Source organism: Tauraco erythrolophus, chromosome 22, assembly GCF_009769465.1.
Source record: "Tauraco erythrolophus isolate bTauEry1 chromosome 22, bTauEry1.pri, whole genome shotgun sequence".
NCBI classification, from domain to species: Eukaryota; Metazoa; Chordata; class Aves; order Musophagiformes; family Musophagidae; genus Tauraco; species Tauraco erythrolophus.
Genome location: NC_141486.1, coordinates 9,264,608 through 9,281,836, shown reverse-complemented (window position 1 = coordinate 9,281,836; position 17,229 = coordinate 9,264,608). Strand labels below are relative to the sequence as shown.

At 48.7% G+C, this 17,229-nt stretch overlaps 3 protein-coding genes across 3 annotated transcripts; 1 reads left to right on the top strand and 2 right to left on the bottom strand.

The window, feature by feature from the left end:
• Positions 1 to 286: 286 nt before the first annotated feature.
• On the bottom strand, positions 287 to 2,123 carry MRPS2 (mitochondrial ribosomal protein S2). The gene is made up of 4 exons (XM_086625210.1): positions 2,096 to 2,123; positions 1,957 to 2,022; positions 1,597 to 1,726; positions 287 to 1,220 (listed from the first exon to the last, which is right to left on the bottom strand). Exons 1-4 carry the CDS (start codon positions 2,121 to 2,123, stop codon positions 638 to 640), a joined length of 807 nt encoding a protein of 268 aa, XP_086481336.1. The 3' UTR covers positions 287 to 637.
• A 223-nt stretch (positions 2,124 to 2,346) lies between these two features.
• On the top strand, positions 2,347 to 3,298 carry PIERCE1 (piercer of microtubule wall 1). The gene is made up of 3 exons (XM_086625260.1): positions 2,347 to 2,459; positions 2,550 to 2,628; positions 2,839 to 3,298. The coding sequence occupies exons 1-3, from the start codon at positions 2,347 to 2,349 to the stop codon at positions 3,022 to 3,024; spliced, it is 378 nt and encodes a 125-aa protein (XP_086481386.1). The 3' UTR covers positions 3,025 to 3,298.
• A 3,720-nt stretch (positions 3,299 to 7,018) lies between these two features.
• On the bottom strand, positions 7,019 to 16,659 carry PPP1R26 (protein phosphatase 1 regulatory subunit 26). Its single transcript, XM_086625289.1, has 2 exons — positions 16,628 to 16,659; positions 7,019 to 13,332 (listed from the first exon to the last, which is right to left on the bottom strand). Exon 2 carries the CDS (start codon positions 13,269 to 13,271, stop codon positions 9,228 to 9,230), a length of 4,044 nt encoding a protein of 1,347 aa, XP_086481415.1. The 5' UTR covers positions 13,272 to 13,332; positions 16,628 to 16,659; the 3' UTR covers positions 7,019 to 9,227.
• Between the last annotated feature and the right edge of the window lie 570 nt (positions 16,660 to 17,229).

Sequence of the window (17,229 nt, the reverse complement as noted above, 5' to 3'; positions counted from 1 at the left end):
CCCAGACCCCTTCCCCGCGCAGGGTGTGACTGCCCTGAGCGCTCCCGGAGACACGAGGCACGTTCGGAGCCCATTTCCCTTTCCTCAGCGGCACCCGGCAGCCCCCCGCTCCCCGTGGCGGCGGCAGAAGTTGGACCCTGGGGCGAAGTGGGGACCCTCCAACCCTGCGCTGCTCCTACTTTGCAGTGTCCTGCGGGTCCCCGTTCTGGGAACACCCTTCAACCCCCAGTCCCATGACCACAAACATTTCCAGAGGCTCCCCACACCTTCCCAGTCCACAAGGGAAGAAAGAAAAACGATCACGGGGCCCTTTATTTCTCGTGCCAGAAAGAAGGGCGAGATACAAGTGGTTTCAGGGGAGCTCACAAGCTCAGGAACAGGGACGCCCCAGGATGGAGGCACATCCTTGCACCAGAGACAAACGCAGGGACAGGAGCTGGGTCTGCCCTGGCTCTGTCTTCCCTCACATCACTCTGGATGATTTTACTTTGAGCTAGAGACCCACGACCGCGGGATCTCTGCACAGCGGCAGAGCTGGGGGAGGTCCCTTCCACAACCAGCCCAGCTCTGCCCAAAACTGGTGTTCTGGATGGACGGTCAGTCCTGCAGCGCCCACGGGAGTGGAGCAGGACGCCCATCAGGAGCTGCTGGGCATGGCTGAGCCTGTCCCTAGGGCTCTAACTGCCTGTGCTTTGCTCCGCAGCTCGTCAAAGGCCTCGTTCTGCCTCCGCTTGTCCTTGGCACGGATGATGGTCATCCTGAAGAGCCTGCAGTAGAGCTCCATGGCGGTGGGGCTGTCGTCGTTCCCCGGGATGGGGTAGGTGATCAAGCAGGGGTTGCAGTTTGTGTCCACCACCCCCACCGTGGGGATGTTCATCTTGGCAGCATCACGGATCGCCACGTGGGGCTCAAAGATGTTGTTGAGGCTGCTGAGGAAGACGAGGAGGTCGGGCAGGCGGACGCCAGACCCGAACTGGATGTGGGCGTTGGTGAACAGGCCGCCCTGCCAGTAGCGGGTGTGGGCGTACTCCCCGCACTCCCGCGCTGTGGTCTCGACCAGGTGGCAGAACTGGCGTTTGCGGCTGACGAAGAGGATGATGCCCTTGCGGTAAGCGATGTGGGCAGTGAAATTGAGGGCCAGCTGGAGGTGCTGCATCGTCTGATCCAAGTCAATGATGTCCTGATCCAGGCGACAGCCAAAGATGTAGGGCTCCATAAACCTGCGGGGACAAAGAGAAGGCGACACAAAGGGACAAGGGGGCAGGGTGCTATGGGCATGGAGCAGCGATCCTGAATGGGAGCCTTCCCACACCCCAGCTCCCAGTGGATACCAGAGGTGCTCTCTGCAGGGAGCCCTTGCACGCAGTGTCTGTCCCAGCCGGACTCAGGGGGTGCAGGTGTGACACCCCGCCCAGTGCCCACCCGGAGTCGAGTCCCTGCACTTTGGCAGGGCAGCAGCAATGCCCAGGCAGAAACGTGGGGCTGTGAGGGTGGTCCCAGCCTGGGACCCATCTGTGCAGCCCCCAGAGGCTGAAGTGGACTGGGGAACCATTCCTGATACCAACAAGCGCCGGATCACAAACCGGAGTCACTCACCTATGCCGACACCCCTTTTTGTGACCCAGGTGCACGCGGGCATCAAACAGGTCTTTCAGGGAGAAGAGCTCCTTCACGTTGAAGTAGTCGGGGTGGCCGAGAGGCTCGGACAGCAGCTTGTCATCCTCGGCTGGGAGAGGGAAAACAGGAAAATCACTGTTCCCTCTTGCTGTGTTCGCAGGGGATGAGCCGGGACCGGAGCGAGGGTCCTGATGCGCCCAGGGCCACCGGACTGCGACCCGTCCGAGCGGCAGGGGCACCGCTCACCGCCCGGCCCCGGGCGCGGGCAGTGCCAGGGCTGCAGGGCCTCAGCTCGGGGGACCCCCCCTTTCCCGGGGGCCGGTGCGCGGCAGCACTCACCGCGGGGCCGGACCGGGGCCGGGGCCGGGGCCAGGGCCGGTACGCTGCTGTAGAGCCGCGGGACCGCTGCGGGGAGAGAAACACGGGGTCGCACGGGCGGCCGGGGCGGGGGGGGGCGAGCCGGGCACCACCCGCTCACCTGCCCGCAGGAGCCGCGGCACCGCCATGCTCCGTCCCGGCGGCCGCAGCGCGGAGGTGGAGAAGGAGGAGGAGGAGGAAGGTCAGGCGGCTCCTTCCGCTTCCGGCGCGGCGGGGCGGTGCCGGGCTCGGTGGGCGGGGCCGGGCTCGGTGGGCGGGGCGCTCGCGCTCGGTGGGCGGGGCGATCGCTGCCCCACCCGCAGCGTCCCGTCTCCAGGCAACGCGCGGCCCCTCCGCCCGGCGCCGTCCGCCATGTCCCGCCCGGCGGCCGCGGGCAGCCCCGGCCCCCGCACCAGCGACTGGTACCGCACCAGCCCCGGCCTGCCCGGCCGCTTCCAGCAGCCCGCCTGCTTCCGCGGCTACGGGTAAGCGCGGCCCCCGGCCCCGCGCTGCGGCCGAGCGCGGCCTCCGCCCCGCGGAGCCCCCCGGCACCCACCTGTGGTTTCCCCCCGCAGGAAGCCGGAGCCTCACCCCCGGTACCGGACCACCAACCAGGCCTACGGCAGCAAAGCCCCGACGGTGCACGAGGTGCCGGTAGGTAGGGGTGCGGGGTGATGGAGGCACCCCCGGGGCTTCAGATTCTGAGACGGTGTCCGGAAGTTTTGGCCTCTGCAGCATCTGGCAATGAAGTCGCCAAGGCAGATGGAGATAAAGTGCCCTTATCGCATCCAAGCTTCTGCGCATGGCAGGTGCTATTGATATCGGCATTTAAAACATGTCCCCCTCCTTTTCTCACTCTCGCAGACCTCCTTCCACGTCACCTCGCACGCGTTCTCGAATACTCTGGCACAGTGCGGCATGTACAGAGACAACGGGCTCAACACCTCCCTGGAGAAGAGCCACGTCACCGGCCCAGCCAACTTCATCACCGCCCATGACCACCTCAACTTCCACCCCAGCTTCAACCCCAGTGGCCCGTCGCACTGTTAGATCTGCAGCAGTAACCACGACAACACGAAGCCACTCCACCTTACTGCTGGCTGCCTAGATTAAAAAACAAGCAAAAAACCAAACAAAACCATGAGCAAGCAAACGACAGCACTGACCTTATCCTAAATCTGTTGCTAAGCCTCCTCAGAAAGCATGACAGGAGACACCACACGGTTGCAGTGTAGCTGCTAAACAAGGTTACGGGCCATTTCATCACGAATAAGGCAGGTTTTTATTACAGTCGCGCCACCAGGCTGGACGAGGAACTCTTATTAGAGCCCCTGGCTTCAGGTTACCTCTCCTGAACACAGACCTGGGATGCTACAGTTGTTACCACTGAGGAGAGGAAAACTGTATAGACTGTTGGGAAAATAATTCATATGGCACACCAAGCAGCAGCAGATTAACACGTGCTTCACACTTATTAACCACATAAGTCAGGATTTAATGAGAATTTTTTTGCTGAACGCAGGGAGAAAAAAACATCTTTCAGCTTGGTAATGTGAGACTTGCTATTACAATGTGATGAATAGCTGCAAAATTAGGTTAAACGTACCAGAACATTTCTAAAAATAACCTCCCCCAACCCGAAGTGGTGTGTGTATTAGTTTTTAACAGGACTCTTAGCTAGTTAAGGCCACAAATTTAGCTTTGGGGAAAAGCAGTTCTAATCTGCGTTATCAAAACTAAGTTCAGTAATTTGTTGGGAAAAACGCATAGAGCCGCTTTGGTACTAGATGAAAATCACTAATTTATAGAATAAGTGTTATTAGAAATAGGATCTTAATTTATAAAGAATGTGATTAAATGTCAGTTAAATAGCTCATATGAACCATTTCAGTTAATTCATTGGCAGCACATAGTTATAAATACCAGAACAACATACATTACATATATATACATTTCCTTAACGATTTCTCTGTCACTAATGATCCTTTAAACGCTTGGCTCATGTACCACATATCATTAAAAATTAAGATGTTAAACCTGTTTCTGTACTATTTAATGAATAACCAAATGGTGTGTTTTCCAGAGGTATTCATTAAGCCTTTGGATTTCTTGTAGAAAGCATGTTCATCTTTCTTACCTCTCAAAACTACAATGTTTTAAGAAATTACTCAAATAAAGACAACTAATCAAAACGAAAACGTTAAGTTTTATTTTAACAACTGTAGTTACACAGCCAGAGAAGACAATAACTGCAGTAAGGTGTTCCTTTTAGCACGTTTGGCTTAAAAAATAGTCTTGAAGAGAAACTAGTCTGCCTGTTTATGGATGAGAAACAGTCCCACCTTACAGGTAAAACATACTAGTAGTAAATATTAAAAATTAGCATACTACTATTCTAGCTGTTTGCTAAAAAAAAAATTTAAAAATGAGTGTAACAGTATGTCCAAGTACCCCTGCAAATTATAGACTTCATGTTAAAAGTACTTGCTATTTGTATCATTTTTATGTAGTCTTATAAACTGCACAGGATGGATGACGATGATGTATTTAAACATACTTGCAAGGCAGAGGTATTCTGTTTAGAAAATAATATCACTAAGCAAAAATCTGAAGTCCAAAAGTGAACAGCGTGTCAGGTCTGTACTTGTGCTTTTTTTCAACATCCAAACCCCAGCGTAGCTACATGCTCCTGGCCCCACCAGCAAGATTTCTACCACGCCTACCAAATAATTCCGGTTTTCACTGCAATGCATTTGGTTATCTCAAACAGAAGAACAGCCAGCTACATTCACCTTTGCTAAAAACACACCAATACACTGGAACAAGTAAATATACTAAGCAGAAATAGGCCTGAAAAGTTAACTTTTTAAATATTTAACATATGAAAATAAATAAGCAACCCTCTCTCATTCACTGCTCTTCTTCTATTAGACTCTAGACAATACCTTGAGCTTCTCGTAACTTCCCTTTCTCCTCCTGAAATGAAAAATAACATAAGGCGCTGAATTAATACAAACAGTTGTGACAATTTTACATGTATTTTTATCCACAGATTTTCCTGCAGGTGGAATAATTTAGGGATAAGACTGCCTCTTGAAAAAACAAATTTAGTGGTTTTTGTCACATATTTTGCACCTGTTTTCATACTTTGTCTAAAACCACCCACCTCTTTTCTTCCTTGCCTTAATTTCTTCCTTTTTTGTTTTGTTCTTGAACTGAAACCAGTTCCTTTGAACAGTTTTGCATGCAGCGTACCTTATGTCACCCTCATACAGGCTACAGCCTGAAACAGGTTAGAGTGAGGCTCTCCAGTTCCACTCAGGTCTGCCAAGAAGGGAGCAACACGTGTGCCTCTACACATCGATTTGCTCAAGACTGCACTTACCATCCTTAGGTCAAAGACACAATTTCCTTGTCTTTACTTTCCTACATTTCCCTATTTTAGTGGGCTGAAGAAAGAGTGACCTGTTTGTTCAGATGTTAGAGACCCAATACACTTTTTGTAAGAAACGTCCGTAAAAATTCAAAATATCCTCCTAAAGGTGACACGTTTTACAGCAAAGAATCTACCTGAAACAATGTCTTTCTACTTTGGATTTTGAAAGCAAGAGTTTTCTGTTTGCAGATAAAATTGTATGAGGCTGTACTATCAAACCAAGACAAACTGCGGTTCTTAAAGTTTTGAAAAATTAAAAGCCTATACACTAATAAAAGAAATGGCAGCAGAGATGGTGTGTTCCTTCCTTGTATAAAAAGCAGCTACATGTCAAAACACGTGTTCCTAAAATAGCAGCAAAGTACTGTTTATAAAAAATTAAGACAGTCCTTGTGGTCCCCTGAGGATCCTTGAAAATAGCCCTTCCTGAAGCACAGAAAAATAGTCACTGTGATAAAAATACAACAATATATCTATTTGCAAAGTCCTGAGTGAGCACAGATTTATCTGAAAACTCCAGTACTGCAGTCAGGATGCTGCAACTTATCAGTAGCCATAATAAAATACACCCAGTAGTTTAATAACTTAACATCCAAATTAAAACTAGCAAGTTTTGTACTCTGACTGAAAACATAAAAAATCACCGTGCATTTTTAAAAAATAGAAACCAGCACTCATTAAAAAAAAAAAAAAGTAGTAACTTCTTTAGATGTTTGAGTAGACCTGAGTTCATGGTTCCATGCATGCATCTACTGCAACAGATGTAGGATAAAATGAATACCTCAGGAGGGCTGAAATAATGGGAAAAGGAGCTTGTTCTGGGCACTCCCCAGAGCCATCACTGGAGCACTGAAGAGGGTCAGGAGGGGTGTATAGTCTGGGCCAACTCTACGGTTGGCTGCCTATAATGAGCAGTATCAACAGGAAGAAAAAAAAAATGCTTTTGGTACTGCATCTATCAAGATCCAACTCCAAGAGATTTGTACTGCAGTCTAGACTTGGTACCCACACCTGTGGGACTCTTGCTTATGAATTTATTCTCACTCAATATAATCTTTCTACTCCTCAACTTTTAATTGGTAATGTATGAGTGACTTCCTATCGATCCAGACTTCTCTTTTTGGAATCAGTGATGAGAACTGTACCCAGAAAGACAATACTGCCAGCGGAGCCACGGCACTCTTCGTACGGCTGTGGCACCAATTCCAGAGACATGGATTCCCCTTCTTCATTTTTTGCTACGGACATACCCTGAAACAGCCACATCTTTAATGATCTGGATTCTGTTTGGCAGTCACGAGGAAACCCACGCTGCCGTCACACAGGAGATTGTGGTCAGAGCCAGCGGGTGGCTGAAGACAACGGGAGGCAAGAAGCAAGAGCAGCAGGTGAATGGAGATCCTGTTCCCAGGCTCGGCTAATGCAAACGCTGTGACCACCTTCAAGGGAGACATCCTTCACTCACAAATGGTACTGGCACAAGCTAATTACATCTTCTGACTACAGCCAGGAGGGTAAAAATATAACACGAAAGTACTACTCGCTAAAGATAACGACACAAACCATAGGAGCACTCTGGTTTCACGGTCCATGGTCAGAACCCCATTTATTAAACATTATAAACTTATCAATGTACACCATTTCCTATATACAAATCAAGTTTATCAATTTAAAAAAGTGCTGTCTGAAATTGGGTTTTATTTAAAGCACAAGGTAATTGGAATTGCATCTTGACTGAAGTGAATCAGTTCACGAGTAGCATTGAGAACACAGACACACCGACGGGGGCACACGACACCTTTTAAGTCTTAACGTTGATTTACTGAAAACTTTTGAGGAGAAACATTCAGCTTATTTCATACAAATAGTACATAGTGCTTCCATCATCTCTACTAAAATTAAGTATACAGTTTAATCCTTTCAAAGCAAGGTACTCTGAAAACTTCTATTTTAAAATACCAGCCTATTTACCTATTCCAAACGAAAGGCTCAAATCCTGCAACCGAATCAAGGCAGATGAAAATATATGCCTGTGTAGACAGACTGCAGGCACATGAGCTAAGTAAAAAACACTTTTCCAAGGCATCCTACCACAAAAATGAGATGATCTAGCACACTGATCTTTGAAACAAACCAACCAACCAACCCAAAGACTATAAAAAGGTGGCTGGACAGTAAGAAATGTCAAGTGACCACTATAAACATGTTTAAAACGTAACTGCACAACAGCATAAACACACGGAGGATGTTGTTTATTTCTCTACATGCCACGGTTACTTGTTCTACTCTACGCTACGCCGTAGTGTGCCAATATTCTGCCAATGTGATCACACCAGGGACACCAGGACACCGTGCAATAGTGGATCCGTTCTTGCCTGCTTTTGCTCCATTTTGCACCATTAAGGCCAGCCTCCAGGAAGACTGCTGAAGTGACTGGGAAACAAAGCGATACTGAGTGGTAGTTTGGCTGAGAGAAGTTCTGCAGAAGACTAGAAAATGTCAGATCAATTCACAGGGACAAAACGGAAGAACAAACTACTCAAAGGACTTCACTACACACAAGTGAAAAGGAAAGAACCAGCCAACAGCTTAAGTTCACACTTTTTGGATTTTCCAGTGAAACCAGTGTGAGGGCACTTTTTTTTTGTGATACGAACGTGCTACTTCAATCCCATTTAAAGTTAGTACAAATAAAAAGATAGTAGTGAAAAATTGCTTTATTCTGGCTGCTGGAAACAAAGGCAGAGAAAGAACTACCAGTATGAAAGAACAGAGCTGAAAATATCCTTGGCGTTTACATGAGGGACTTCCTACAGCAAATCTAGCTTTGTTCTATTGCACAAAAATTGTAGATGAAAATAAAAGTTCACAGAAATGTAACATTTGAGAAACTGCTTTTGAAAAAGGAAAGTAAGGGCACTCAATTCAAGAAAGTTAATTCAGGAAACCAAAAGCCATCTCCAGGTAACTGCAGGGCATCAAAATCAGACTTGAGAACAACGAGGAATTGTTTCAGCCTTGCAGGTCCAACAGTACATAAATCTGGCAAAATCCATGGAAACCACGTGGTCTGAACAGACACACTCCTTCCCTTTCCTTGAACTGCAGTTGTGCTTGGAATCACCCACTAGCAGGAGGTTTGGTTTTCAGCAGCTGCCGAGATGGCTTTACACAGGACGTGCAGACAGACCGATCCACTTTATTTTACCCCAATTTGCATTTGTATCTTCAAGGATGGATCTCCACACCTACAGCTGCAGGGACTTCGCTGGAGTTCTGCTCGGTGAACCTGCCCCATAGTCCTCGGGGTGGGAGCACCGAGAGCCCACCGTAAAACCACGACCTCGGAGCGTCCTAAGGCAGCTCGAACGTGAACATGTGTCAGACAATCTGCTTCAAAGCAGCACTGCTCCCAAACGCTGTGTTTTTCCTAGGATGTCCTAACAAACTGCCAAACGTATTCTGTGCGCAAACAGGTTTTTTGATACGTGATTACAGGCCTCACAATTTAAAGCGTGATTAGCCAGTATCTACAGTAACTACAGCATCCTGTAGTAATGCGAGCCCTAAAAATCATTATAAAAAATATTTCCTTAGAGCACTTTAAATAATTTACAAAATTCTACAAAAACTATGTATGTTTATCCGTGATATCCCTGTTAAATAGAAGTATTTTTCACATTAGTGTGTATATGATATACAGACATCAGCATCTCCCACCGTCTCTCCTTTCATGTCCCAAGTTTTATCAAAGTAATTACAACGCTAGTTATTTTCTAAAAAGACTGTTACTGTAAAAAAAGTGTACTTACATATTTTAAACCTGTCTTTTCAAGAGGGAATCTGGGCAGTCCCCTGTAGGTAAGTCAGTAAATTTTGCAGAGGTTTTGTCTAAAACTTCCTGCCCTTGGTCCACTTCACAAGCAGTTTCCCTATCCTGCAGGACAGGTATTTTTCCTTCCAAATGTGAGCTGGATACCTGAATTTCTCCCTGCCTGTCACCATCCTGGCAGATAACTTTTTCTTTCTTAACGCACATCTGCATACTGTTATTTGGACACGCTCCTCCACTAGTTTTATCCACTGCTATTGCTGTCACATTGAGTTCCTGCTGTGGGTAACCTAAACTTGGATCTGGCCTCTCCTGCTGGTTATTCTCTCCCATACCACACGCGTGTCCGCTCTGCTGAGATGTCTCTCTACTAAATTTATCTGCCTTTACCACTGTCATACTGTGCTCAGGGCGTGGGGGAGCTAAATTTGAATCAGCCCAGCTGTCTTGGTGGCTCCCTCCTTTCTCGATCCACATCTGTGTGTTCTCAGCTTTGAATGCTTCCCTGCAACCCTGATCTACTTTCACTGCTGCCACGCTCCGCTCCTGCAAGGGGAGACCCAAGTGTGAATCCGACGGGTCTCCGGAAGCGTCAGCCCCTCTGCAGCCCTCTGCCTCCTCTTTGATACACGAAGGAGCAGCCTCCAGTCTTTCATGGGTTTCTGCTACGTGGGGACTTGACGCTTCCACAGCGAGCTTCTGAGAAGAACTGGGCTCTTTTATCGCTGTCATACACTCCCCACTAAATTCGCCTTTTGGCAAGGGGGCTCCTCCTCCCTGGTTAAGTACGTCCGTATCCTGGGAAGCCACCTCCGTTCCTAACGCAGTGCTCTGGGCGAGCAAACGCTCTGCTTTCTGCTTTTTGTTCAAAAGCATGGATTTCTTCCTGTCCCGAGCATATTTCAGACCTGCAATAAATTTACTCGAAATTTTTAGGTGGAAGGTATTTTTTCTTTTAGATCTAGACTTTGCATTAATTACTTTTCGTACTTTACAACCTTCGTTTTTGCTGGCTTTAGGTGGAAGTGTTTTCTGCACAGGCTCTGTACTAGGGACATCCTTTTTACCTGTTGTGTTTCCAGATAACTGACCACCAGCAACACCTTTAACCTCCACCACTCCTTGCTTAGCTTTCGACTGACCAGTAGCATGAAAATTAACATTCTCTGCAGAGGAAGCAGATTTCCCACTGCCATGTAACATTGCACTTTTCCCTTCTGTTCTCTGAGAGTTCTTCAACTCATTAGCTTGCTGAGATACCTCAGTCTTTTTACTCTGACCCAGCATGAGGTCAACCTCATTTTCACCTGGCTGCTGCTTTGCTTTTCCTCTATTAGCAGCTTGTTTGGTCACTCTCAATAGATCCAGAGTTGCATCATCTTTTTGTACCTCTGAATTACTTGCAGAGTCTTTAGCCTTTTCTGCCAAAAACTTCCTTATTTCTTGTTCGATGCTGTCATCGCTGTCCACTGAACTGCTGTCATCAGCGTCCGATGCAGCTGTGAAAGTACATTTTCTATTTTTAGCTACCCGCAGGTTATTCTGATTTGAAATTGGTTTAGGTTTATATCCTTTCTTAAGCTGTAAGTTAAAGTCTAAGTTCTTCATTGTTTCGGGTTTCTCATTGGTAAGTTTGACATTTATGTTGTCGGGAGGATTTTTGATTGCATTCTCCTTCACAGCTTTCCTAGGTTTTGAGAGGCAGCTTTTCAGCAGCACAGGATTTTTACATTTCCACTCATTTTGTTGGAGGCTACTAAATTCATCTAGCAGCTGAGTTTCTGTCTCGCTGAATCTGACTCTCTTCTTGCACTGAGATTTCTGGTCTTTGGATTTCTTCTTTAATTTTCTTTTAGACCGTAAAAGGTCCTTGATAGCACTATCGAGGTCCTCATCACTATCGAGAGAACTGCTCTCATCATCCGAACCATCCCTCTCTTGAGTCTGGATGGTATTTTTGATAAGTTTTCTTGTGCTACTCTGAACCTGCGTAAAAGGGTTTACAGAGTCCAAGGCCACACATCTGCCAGCAGATCCGGATAATTCGGAAGACATCAGCTGCTGCTGCCTAGTCTCTTTGCTACTGAGCCTTTGAGCATCACTGAGTTCTGCGGGGCTGCTCAGAGCACACTCCTCTTGGAGCACAGGAAATGTTGAATAGTTACCTGGCTGGAAAAGTCCTGTCTCCAGCTGTTCGGGCGTTTTAGATGCACCTTGTTTCACTATTCTGCCTTCCCTTTTAAGCCTCCTTTTACGATTCAGTGATAGCTTCAGTGTTTTGGGAAGAGAAGGCTCAAGAGTACCGGTGAGGCTGTTTTCATCAGAAGGCAAAGGCATCTGGACTGAGTGTGACAGGCTGGGTGTCTTTGTCCCAAGGCTTTCTGACTGTGCTTTCAGAGCCAAAAACGCCCTGATTTCCTGCTCTATACTATCATCGCTGTCCACAAGGCTGCTGTCGCTTTCACAACGGGAGGACGAAAGAAGCTGGGGAGAAAAGAAGGAGTCTGCAGCAAGTGATTTGTTGTCACTCCCCATTTGGGATGGCATGATTGTTTTGGAAATATCAAGGATAGCTTCCGCGCACATGAGTTCTGCAGATGTGTCTGCTCTGCAAGAGGCCTGCAATGTGAGCTCACAAGAAGCAATCTTGTTTTCCGGAGGTGCAAAATGCCTGGCTTTTTTCAGTGGCTTAAACAGCTTGCTAAATTCATTGCTGGTGCTTTCTAATTCTGTTGGCTTAGAATTAATCTCTTTTCTCTTGCTGCTTATAGGGTTTTTATGGATTTCTGGTGAGGCACTTCTTGTTGAGCTGATCGTCAGGCTTGCAGAAATGTCCGCCATACCCTTTGTATCAAATTGTTCCCTCTGCAAAGGGACGCAGTCTGTTGCGTGACCTGCCTCCTTCCTGATTTTCTCCAGCTGGTAAAGCTGAATGGCTTCTTCAATACCATCGTCGCTACTTGAGTCAGATGTGTGCACGCTCTCGTTCCTAAGAGCTCCCCTTGACTCCCAGTAATTAGCTCCACTTTCCTCGTTTTGTTCTGCTAACCAGGGCTGGCTGGCAGCAGCCATTTCTAGATACGCTTGGCTCACTCGGCGGAAATCACCAGGCTCTTCTTGGATTTTAGACTGCAAACACTTGGACTGCGTGCTGGTTTTCCGGAGCTTGGGATTGCGTCTCAAGAGCAGTGCATTACAACCTTGCTTTATGGCACCACAGTGAGTTTTGTTTGTTGTTTCTTTGTTGCATTTTAGGACAGATCTCACATGGGAATCTTTTTTATTTTCCCCGATTACACACTTACTAATTTCTTGCTGCTTCTTCTCATTCAAGAACTGCACTATTTCAGCTTGTATACTCTGTTCAAAAGAGTCATCGCTACTGATGCTCTGAGGGGAAGCCGGCTGTAGCCTTTTACCAATGCCCAGGTGGTCAGACAGGTACTCTTCGGAGAGCATCTCAGCTTTAAATTTCACAGGGAGGAGGTTACTGGCCATTTTGTCCTGCGAGAATTCTCTCTTAAACCTTTTGTCTCTGCTTATATTTTCAGAACACTCTGCATCCCTTTGCAATGACCGGTCACTTTTGCTTTTTGCTTTCAAGTACTCTTGAATGGCTTCCTCTATACCCCGGTCAACAGAATCATCGCTATCAGAGTCGAGCAAGAGAGGCCCAAACCCCACGTTCTCTTCCACTTCAGTGTCATCTGAATCAGCAGGGCATCCAAACTTGGTATACTGAGGATGCTTCCGCAGCAATGTGGTGCTGGATGCGACTCTGTTACTAGTGCCCTTTTCTCCCTTTTGTTTCTTCTGCATAATACAATCATACTCATTGTTCATACCCAGGGGAGACTCTTGACTTTGCAGGTTGTTTATGATCATCTGAACTTTCGCACTTACAGAGGTTCTAGTGACGTCCCCTTCAGATTCAGAGAAGCAAACGGGATATCTACAATTCCTTGCTGGTCCGAAGGACTCCCATTTTGTCTGAAGAGCTACCAAAGGAGAAGCATTCATAAGGAACATTCTAGCAGACAACAGCAAAGTCCACAATGGAACAGTTTTTCAGATTGGTGTCTCTTCCATCCTACAATAAAAAAAAAAGAAGAAAATAATTTTTATTATGCATCTTATCTTCTAAAAGTTCCATGTAACAACACTGGTAACATAAATTGTAAATTATTAACACTCAGACTTACAGTGCCAGATAATCACAAGAGTTACTCCTCAGCACCACTTTAACGGGTCAATCAGTCACTACTGCCACTAAGGCTAACAGCACTCATCATTTGTGGTTTTCAGTATTTTTCTGGCACAAACCATAACCCAATTCAGGTAATTACCTCCACTTCCGAAACTCTTCCTGCCCTTTTCATCGAAGGTCACATTCTCTTCTGCGCATGCTCCTAAATAACCACGCACAGTCAAGACCCACAAAGAATCCCCGACGATACTTTCGGTGCACAGGCATGCGCAGTCCCCTTCTGCACAAACGTCTCAATATTTTTGCAATGAACTTTGTGGCAAGAGAGAAAGAACAATTTTAAGGGAAACTTTCGTAATAAAGTGGCATCGGTGGGAGTGGAGAACCCTGCAAAATGTTGTGCTCCCTGTGTTTGCTTTGGCATAACTGCCCTTTTTAAAGAACTCCTGCCATGCATAGCTCAGCTTTTCAGTTTTACAAGGAAAACAACGTTGGCTATGTCCACGTGGTATATAATGGACGGATGTGAAGCAAGCTGGCCTGTGATCTGAGTTGGTGGAACACAAACCAACTCTGATTCAAAGAGCAAGCAACTGTGCTAGCACGATGCCTGAACTCACACACTAGCCTGAGACAGCTTTTACTCGTTCTGGCTTGGCATGAAGCACACACAACTGATAGACTTGGGGCAGCTCAAAGAGAAGGAAAGGGAGCTTATGTCTTCCCAAAACAGACTATACAGCAATAACCCTGAGACAGGAATTGTTCTGGCCTCACTGCAGGATACAAGCTCTTGGTAAACACAAATCTTTCGGAGTTTGCAAATGTACTACAAAGATTACAAACTATTCCTTATATTATAGTAGAAAACCCAAAAAGAATGAGGCTCTGTTTTGTGGAATAGTGAAAAAAGCCATCCAGAAAATGCCACATAACACCCCAAAGAGTTCACAACTTCCATGCAGACCCAAGAGGGCTGAAGGTTTCACCTGCAGCATCATTTGGTGGGATCAAAACAGCATCTGGCTGACACAAGGCATGCAGCAACCCCAACAAAAAACCTACAGCAGCTGGGCGACTCTTCAAGCCTAATTCACAGTCCCCCACGCAAACCTGTGAGCCCCGACTGCAGCACGGCCCTGGACTCCACCGACCTATAGAGACACGCTTCTGCCGCTGAATCCTCTCCGACCTTGCCCTTGTCAATTATTCCCTAGTTCTGGTTTCAAATTAATCAGTGGCAATAAATATTTTAAATAATTAATGATTCTAAATTCTTTCAAACTTCTGAATATACTTATTTAGAATAAGATAACAGACAACCAGGAAAGACAATTTTTTATCACTTTTTAAAAGAGCGCAGTGCTCCAACAAAGAATGTTATATTTAACATGACAAATGCTTTTGTCAGAATTATTCTGGGACCTGGGCTCAGGGAGCAGTTTTATTGCCATCTTGTTAGTAGACTTGAATATTCTTGAAATCTTATTGACCAAGGCAGGGTCAGCCTGAACAAGCCTTACGTGACGTCCGCAGAGCGGTCAGCTCTGAACACACCGCTAATAATGCTTTTTCCACTTCGTTCACTGGTTCTCTGCTGCAGAACATATTAGCAGAACACATACTCAAGCCCTGGACATCCATTTCTGATTTTCTTTTCCTCAGCGGTAATTACTTTCTAAACATCGTTCCTGCAGAACTAAAGTTTTAAGTGTAGTGATGAAGAACATCCTCTACTCTGCTCTCGTGAGACCCCACCTGGAATACTGCGTTCAGCTCTGGAGTCCCCAGCACAAGAAGGACATGGAGCTGCTGGAGCAAGTCCAGAGGAGGCCACGAAGATGATCTGAGGGCTGGAGCACCTCTCCTACAAAGGCAGGCTGAGAGAGTTGGGAGAAGAGAAGGCTCCGGGGTGATCTTATTGCAGCCTTCCAGTACTTAAAGGGGCTACAAGAAAGCTGGAGAGGGGATTTGGACAAGGGTGTGTAGAGACAGGAGAAGGGGCAATGGATTTAAACCGAAAGAGGGAGATTTCGATTGGATATAAGAAAGAAATTTTTGCCTCTGAGGGTGGTGAGGCACTGGAACAGGTTGCCCAGAGAAGTTGTGGATGCCCCATCCCTGGAAGTGTTCAAGGCCAGGTTGGATGAGGCTTTGGGCAACCTGGTGTAGTGGAGGGTGTCCCTGCCCATGGCAGGGGGGTTGGAACTAGATGATCTTTGAGGTCCCTTCCAACCCAAACCATTCTATGATTCTAATCCCTCCTGGGATGGAACCTGGAGAACACAACGCACAGTATTAACTTCTACCTTCTGGTCAACGTAAGATAGTTCAGACTGACTTCTGCTCCATGCACACCAAGGAACACAGTGCTCCCAGCCCATCCTGCGTTTGGCCAGGAACTGACCGTGGAAGCAGCTCTCCAGCAGCCCGACACGGCGCCGGTCAGAACCCCAACCTGCAGAAACACCTGGCGAACGTGCAATTTCTAAAGTCGCCTCCACCACACTCACTGGGGCAAACATAAATTAAAAAACATTTTTCCTTGTAACAAGCAGCTAAGGATCAAAAAGACAGAAATCAGAATACCTAATTATCTTGAAGAAATGCAATTAACACACTTAAGCGCCCAGCTTCGTTAAAAAATGAAAAAAAAACAAAAACAACTGATTTCCCATTAACCTATTTCCACAGTTTCCAGGAACGGGGCAGGTGCCTTCGTTATCCTATGCCGGGATTGCAGTTGCCGTGCCAGAATTACACGGGAATGGGATGCACCTTCCTGCCCCAGCACCGCTTCGGGCCGGGGCACCCCCGGGGGGTGCGGGCTCGGAGGGGGCACCCACCCGGGGGGCACCCACGGAGAGGGGCTGTGAGCGGGCACCCACCCGGGGGGCACCCACGGAGAGGGGCTGTGAGCGGGCACCCACCCGGGGGGCACCCACGGAGAGGGGCTGCGAGGGGGCACCCACCCGGGGGGACGCCTGGCAGCGGGGTACGCGGGGCGCCCCGCCCGCTGCCCGCGGCCGGCCGGGCCCTGCCCGCGCCGCCATGGCTGCCCCTTCCCGCCTTCCGCCGCCCTCGGCCGCGCCGCGTCGGGCCCGGACCTGGGCCTCGGCCTCAGCCCCGGTCTCGGCGGGGCCCCCCCGCACCTCCCCGCCCGCCCCCCGGCGCTCACCTGCCGCCGCCGCCGCGGGAGGAGGCCGAGAGGGGACGGCGGGGGTGGTGGCTGACGGCGCCCGGCCCGGGGCCCGCCGCTCCACCGGGCTCCGCTCCGCTCCGCCGCTGCCCGCCGCGCTGGTGCAGGGGCGGGCGGCGCTTTCTTCCCTGCCCCCGGGGAGCGGGAGGCATGCGCCGCAGGGCTCCGCCGGGGAGGCGGGGGCGGCCGCCCGGCCCTGCGCGGCCGCCGGCGCTGCCCGCTGGAGCGGCGGGGCGGGGAGGGGCCGGGCCGGGCCGGGCGGCCCCGCCGCCGGGGCACAAAGGCGGGCGCGGCCGCTCCGCCGGAGCCGCGGGGGGCTGGAGCCCGTCGGGCGGTGGATGGTGGAAGGGCTGCGGGGGAGGAACGGGGCACCGCGCCGGCCTCGAGCAGCGGGGACTTTCTGCAGAGCCAGGGCAAGATGTGGGCCCGGAACCCCGATCCTGCAAATGCTGAGCGGCTCCGTCCCGGCAGGGGCTTTGAAAACGCACGTCCCGGGTGTTTGTGCCGTTTACTTTTGAGACGAGAGTTGAGTACAACGCACGGGAGGAGAATAATTCGTCGCGCTCCCTTTGGGGTGCAAT

Bases quoted from the DNA above. Each gene is read 5' to 3' on its own strand.
- PPP1R26 (XM_086625289.1), bottom strand. From the start codon at position 13,271: ATGTTCCTTATGAATGCTTCTCCTTTGGTAGCTCTTCAGACAAAATGG.
- PIERCE1 (XM_086625260.1), top strand. From the start codon at position 2,347: ATGTCCCGCCCGGCGGCCGCGGGCAGCCCCGGCCCCCGCACCAGCGAC. The intron at 2,460-2,549 runs GTAAGCGCGGCC...TTCCCCCCGCAG, and splicing joins GCCTGCTTCCGCGGCTACGG to GAAGCCGGAGCCTCACCCCC. The intron at 2,629-2,838 runs GTAGGTAGGGGT...TCACTCTCGCAG, and splicing joins CGACGGTGCACGAGGTGCCG to ACCTCCTTCCACGTCACCTC.
- MRPS2 (XM_086625210.1), bottom strand. From the start codon at position 2,123: ATGGCGGTGCCGCGGCTCCTGCGGGCAG. The intron at 2,023-2,095 runs GTGAGCGGGTGG...CTCTCCCCGCAG, and splicing joins GCCGCGGCTCCTGCGGGCAG to CGGTCCCGCGGCTCTACAGC. The intron at 1,727-1,956 runs GTGAGTGCTGCC...TCCCTCTCCCAG, and splicing joins GGCCCCGGTCCGGCCCCGCG to CCGAGGATGACAAGCTGCTG.